Source organism: Gavialis gangeticus, unplaced genomic scaffold (assembly GCF_001723915.1).
Source record: "Gavialis gangeticus isolate Ggan-Ray unplaced genomic scaffold, GavGan_comp1, whole genome shotgun sequence".
NCBI classification, from domain to species: Eukaryota; Metazoa; Chordata; order Crocodylia; family Gavialidae; genus Gavialis; species Gavialis gangeticus.
Window position 1 is genome coordinate 589,692 of NW_017729002.1, and position 6,456 is coordinate 596,147.

Consider the following 6,456-nt stretch of genomic DNA (forward strand, 5'->3'; position numbering starts at 1 on the left):
TTGTAGTGAATTAATATTATTTTCTTCCTGTGATTCTGCCAACAGAGAGAATGAGGTGCTAAAAGTACAACTGAAGAAGTATGTAGGAGCTGTCCAGATGCTGAAAAGAGAAGGTCAAATGGTAGAAGGTAAGGGTAAAATGAAGAGAAAAAAGAGCAGTTGTGGTAAGCTGGAAGTTGTGGAGAGAGGCTTTAGGGCTGTAGAAGCAGCAGTGCGTTCCTAGGGTGGCCCAAGAAGTTTTCCCTCCAGTGGAACTTCAGGCTCTATTGACAAGTTTCCATATCTGCAGGAGACTTGTTAAAGAAAGCAGACGGTCATTAGTGGGTCTTATGTATGAAGGTTCCTTGCAGCTTTGGAGAGAAGGAAGTGTGAGCATAGAATCCAATATGTAAGGGTTGGTTTTGTGGTGTCAGGCAATCCCGAGGCCACTGAATTTGGAATAACTTTTGCACGGAAAAATTTTTGTTCACAAAGAGCATATTTCTCATGTGAACCCAGATTAATTTTAATTGCTCTCCTATGCCCATTTTCCATTAAAATGCATTAGCTCCTAACCACATCTGCTAACCTTTCTTGCATAGGGTCTGCAAAGGAGTGAAGAAAAACTGATAGGTATCTTTAATTTTGCACTCACTTCTAACCTTTGTCTTAGTTGCCTCACTGGGTTAAAGGCCTGTCATCGACCCTTCCACCTGCTTCTGTCCACTGTCTCTTAGGGCACTGGCACATGTTCATTTGAAATCGCCAGGAGTTCTGATCCCTGATCTTAACAATCACCCCTCCTGCCATATGACACATGTGCTTGGCAGGTGGTAGTCATGGGATCAGATCCCAATTGCACTCTTTTATTTTGCTAGTGCAAGGACATCCTGGGTTCATGATACTGGGCTCCCCTGCAATGGCAAGTTAAAAGCTGGGTGCTTTCAGCTCATTGTCAGCCTGGCTGTGACACAGCACTAGGGTTGGTTCAAGAACTTGGGCTGTCACAGGGTTGGGATTGCTGATCAGCTGATTGTTGGTCTTGGTCCCAGCCCTAGCACAGCACTGAGGCTGGTTTGGGACATTGGGCTGGCTCCAGGCTGGGGCTTGCTTTAAATTACATACTGCATTTAAGAGGGAGTTATAAAATACTTTGTAAAATAACTATTAATGCAAAAGTGACAAAAACTTTCATTAGCTGAGTCTTAGTCTCATAGGCTGAATTCACAGATTGCCCAATATTTGCATGTTATTTATCTTCAAGAATTAAACTAATTTTAAAACCCTACAGTTTTGCAGTTACATTTTTAATTATTGATTTAGTACAGCATAGAGTTCTTCTTATGACTTTTGTTGTAGAAGCGTTACATTTTCATGTATTATGTTTTATTATTAACAATGATATTGGTACACAGATATCTCTTTGTAAAAGTGGTTTGAAATGGGATAAAGACTTAATTTCATAACAGTTTTAAATAGATATCATAGATTTCATAGATGTTAGGGCTGGAAGGGACCTTGCAAGTTCATCAGGTCCAGTCCCCTGCCCAAAGGGCAGGAAGTCAGCTGGAGTCAGATAACCCCAGCAAGGTAAGCATCCAGGCATTTCTTCAACATATCCAGAGTAGGTGCTTGCACCACTTCTGGGGGGAGTCTATTTCAGACTTCGGAGACTTGGACAGTAAAGAAGTTTTTCCTTATTTCCAATCTAAAACAGTCTTCCAAAAGTTTGTGACCAGGGTGTCCTGGTGAACAGATGTTCTCCCATGTCCTGATGCACACCTCTTATATACTTATAGGCTGCCACCAAGTCCTCCCTGAGCCTTCACTTCTCCAGGCTGAAGGGTCCCATGGCTCTTAGCTTCTCCTCATAAGGCCTGTTCTCTTGACCTCTTAACATGTGACCTCTTGACTCTCTCAAGCTTCTCTACATCCATTGTAAAGTATGGAGCCCAGAATTGGATGCAGTACTCCAGCTGTGGCCTCACCTAAGGCAGAGTAAAGCAGGAGGATGGCTTTTTGGGTTTTGCTTGAGATGTATCTGCAGAGGGAAGCCAGATTTTTATTTGCTTTGCTGGCTGCGGCATTCCATTGGTGGCTCATGTTCATCTTGTGATCAGTCATGACCTCCAAGTCTCTTTCAGTCATGGTGCTAGTGAGTGTAGCCCTGCCAAGCCTGTAAGTGTGATGTGGGTTCTTTCTTCTGGTGCAGAACCATGCATTTCTCTATGTTGAATGTCATCAGGTTTTGATCCACCCACCTTGTGAGCCTGTCCAGGTTGGCCTGAATTGCTAGCTTATCCTTTAGTGTGACCGTACTTCCCCCTAATTTGGTGTCATCTGTGAATTTAGCCAGTCCTACTCTGACACCTGAATCCAGATAATTTATGAATATATTAAAGAGTACTGGTCCAAGTTCTGAACCCTGTGGGATGCCGCTTGTCACCATGTGCCATGTTGACTCAGTTCCATTGACTGTCATTCTTTGGGTCTGACTATGGAGTCAGTTCTCCAGCCATTGGACCGTCATGTTGTCGAGGCCGCAGGTCCTCGGTTTTACCGTGAGGACATCATGGCAGACCAAGTCAAAGGCTTTTTTAAAATACAAGTATATGACATCAACCTCTTTTCCCTTGTCCAGGTGATGCGTCACCTGGTCATAGAAGGAAATGAGGTTGGTCAGGCAAGAGCTACCTGCAATGAAGCCATGTTGGCTATCTCTCCGAATGTTGCCTTCTGTTAGCTGTTGTTGATGGATTCTTTGATTTCCCCCCCCCTCCCTGATCTTTCTGGGAATTGAGGTCAAACTGATTGGCCTGTAGTTCACTGGATCTTTCTTCCTTCCTTCCTTTCTTGAAGATAGGCACCACATTGGCCCTCTTCCAGTTTTCTGGAACCTCTCCTGACTGCCACGGTTTCTCAAATATCCTTGCCACTGGTTGTGCTATGATGTCAGTCAACTCCTTTAGGACTGCTGAAATCTTAAAATTGGCCATAATTACAGAAACTAAATGTTTAGAATGTTCTTTATTAAATAGATACTTTTTCCTTTCAGTGATGTGTTTGAAATGAGATACGTTTCTATTCAGCCCCTATATAAACTTATAGGTTTAAATTATGTGGTAAGACAAGGTTCTTTGGGTAGATGTGATAAATAATTGGAAAAAATGTTCTTTGCAAACTTTCAGGCACAAACACCCTTCTTCAGGCATTGGGAGAGTCCCTTGGTGTTTGTGTGCTCTCCTGGATAGAATAGAAGCCAATATGAAAAATGCAGGTCTGTGAAAATGCAAATGTGTGGCAGTGAGCATCTGAGGGAATGGAGCGCAATAGATAAGAGATGGGAAGGGTGGTGGGAAAGAGGAATGTAGAACTGGTGATAGAATGTAGCTGGTAAAATGCAGACAGGTTACTTGGGGTTATTGGGTAGCAGTCAAGTTATGATCTACCATAAATCCAATGTCTATATTTAGTCCATGTTTTTTTGTATCCAGTAGATTTATGGAGTGAAGTTTGTAAGCTTGTTTATGACAGGTGTTTTGTAAATTTCTTTCGAGGATTAGAATTGAGATATTGGAGAGAGAGTGGTTATCTTGTGAGAAGTGCGCACTGACAGGTACTTGGATATTTTTGTCTTTAATAGATTTTCAGTGTGTGTTCATTCTGATACACAGTTGTTGTTTGGTTTCTCCTATGTATTTTCCATTAGGGCATTTGGTGCACTGGATGAGATGTATATTATATTTCTGGAGGTGCAGGTGTAAGATCCAGGAATGGTGATGATTCTGTTGTGGGATGTTATTGTGGAAGTGGTGGAGATGTGTTGGAAGGTTTTACATTTTTTGTCCTGGCATGGTCTGAATTCATTTGGTGTGCTTTGGACCATAAGAAGTTTGCTTCTGGTGATGAGGTTGGTGAGGTTCGGTGCTTGTTTAAAGACTAGGATGGGTGGGTCTGGAAAGATCTCTTTGAGAATTGGGTCATCTTCTAGTATGGGTTGCAAGTTTTTAAGGATTTTCGGTATAGGTTCCAGGGATGGATGGCAGTATGTTATAACCAGTGGTGTGTGATTCGTTCGAATTTTCTTTTTGTACTGCAGCAGTTCTTCACATGGTATCCAGATGGCTCTTTCAAAAGCACGATCTACTTCTCTGGATGAGGGTCCTTGGGTAAAAGCCCTTTTGAGATTTGTGAGGTGACAATCGGAGGTATTCTCCTTAGTGCAGATTCAGTGGTATTGAAGGGCTTGGCTGTATATTACAGCTTTCTTGGTGTGTTTAGGGTGATTGCTGGTTCTGTGTAGATATGTATGTTGGTCCGTGGGTTTCTTGTATACAGTGGTTTGTATTTTACCATTCTGGATATTGATCATAGTGTCTAAAAAGGAAATGTTGGTGCTGGAGCATTCAAGAGGTAGTCTGATGGAGGGGAGATAGTTATTGAATTTGTGATGGAAATCAATCAGAGACTGTAGGTTTTTGGTCCAAATGATGGTGTCAGCTATATATCTGAGGTATAGCATGGGTTTGATTGTACAGTTCTTGAGGCATTCTCCTAGGTGGACCATAAAAAGATTGGTATATTGTGGGGCCATTTTGGTGCCCATAGCTGTGTCCATGGTCTGGAGGAAGTGTTGGTTATTGAAACTGAAGTTGGGTGTGAGGATGAAGTGTATACATTCAGTGATATTGTTAGGTCTGTATTCTGAGTTGTAATCTTACTCTTGTCACCTCACAAATCTCAAAAGGGCTTTCACCCAACAAGGACACTCCTCCAGAGAGAGAGATCATACTTTTGAAAGAGCCACATGGACACCGTGTAAAAAATTGCTGCAGTACAAAACGAAAATCCCCACTCATTGCATGCCATTGGTTATGATATACCATTCTTCTCTGGAACCTAGACAGAAAATTCTCAAACAATTCCAAGTATATAGGAGAAACCAAACAACAACCGTGTACCAGAATGAACACACACTAATAAAAGATATCGCATTGTGAGTGGGTGTCGGTTACCCACCCCTCTTCCCTTCAGGACTCACCTGTCATGACTAAGGAGATGGAAAAGTAATAGGATGTTAATTCCTGAAAGAGAGGGTGATAAGTAATAAACTACCTAGGTGTGTTATCTTCACCAAGTGTCGGCTTTTATTGGGACTGATACAATGTGAATAACTGCACTAATTGCCTCATTAGCGCAGAAGTGGTTCTTCCGTTGCTTATCTGATTGCCACTTTGCTTTGTTCTTCTCCCAATTGCGGTAGTCTTCCGGCCGTCCAGATTGGGGGGGTACAGTCGTCTCCAGATCTTTTCTCCGGAGCAGCATACCCAGCCTCTTGGGGGTCTCGCCAGCTGCCCGCCCTCTGTGGGAGTACCCCCAGCCTCACCATTACGATGTCGGTCTCCCAAGTCTCTGCTCGCCGAGCCTCCTGTTGCTCAGCTGTCTCTGTGTTGCTCTCTGCTTCTTCTCCAATCCCCCATGGGCAAATGTGGGATTTCTGGCTCTGCCTTTTACGTGTGGCAGTAGACTCAATTACCTTATCCTTCCCTGGTGTGTTAACCCCCCACCGCTGTGTTTCGGTTCTTCCATTTACCGGCGTCCTGGGTTTTACTCAGTAACAGGGCTTCTGCTTGAGCCCCTGTTATACACATCTACCCAAAAAACTTTGTCTGCCTGTGTTCTTAAACCAATATGGCTACAGCCTACAACCCTAAATTATGCGGTAAGAAACTAAAAACTCTGCGACAAATTTTATTTATTCTTCATGAAAAAGCCTTCTTTATCATCTGTATACAATCCCATGGCTCATAATTGAAAATATCAATTTACAAGTGTATTATAATCAGCAATTCATAGTTTCATAGTTTCTAGGGTTGGAAGGGACCTGAGTAGATCATCTAGTCTGACCCCCTGCCATGGCAGGAAAGAGTACTGGGGTCAAACGACCCCAGCAAGATGTACATCTAGCCTCCTCTTAAAGACCCCCAGGGTAGGAGCCAGCACCACTTCTCTTGGAAGTTGGTTCCAGATCCTAGCCGCCCTGACCGTGAAGTAGCGCCTTCTGATACCTAGCCTACATCTATCCTCTGCCAGCTTGTGACCGTTATTCCTGGTCACTCCTGGTAGTGCTCAGGGGAACAGGGACTTCCCCAGTGCCTGCTGGTCCCCCCTGACTAGTTTGTAGCAGGCCACTAGATCCCCCCTCAGCCTTCTCTTGTGGAGGCTGAACAGGTTCAGGTCCCGTAGCCTCTCCTCATAAGACCTGCCCTGCTGCCCCCTGATCATGCGAGTGGCCCTCCTCTGGACCCCTCTCCATGTTGTCCACATCCCTCTTGAAGTGCAGCGCCCAGAACTGGACGCAGTACTCCAGCTGCGGCCTGACCAGTGCCGCATAGAGGGGGAGGATCACCTCCTTGGACCTGCTTGAGATGCATCTGTGGATGCATGACAAGGTACGGTTGGCCTTCCTGACTGCAT

At 44.1% G+C, this 6,456-nt stretch overlaps 1 protein-coding gene across 1 annotated transcript in view; it reads left to right on the forward strand.

Moving 5' to 3' along the window:
- Positions 1-6,456, forward strand: part of LOC109290674 (sorting nexin-29-like) — a 438,962-nt gene that overhangs the window by 22,121 nt on the left and 410,385 nt on the right. The window contains exon 2 of the mRNA XM_019507381.1: positions 46-128. Coding sequence (XP_019362926.1) covers positions 46-128 — 83 coding nt within the window. The remainder of the gene's footprint in view (positions 1-45; positions 129-6,456) is intronic.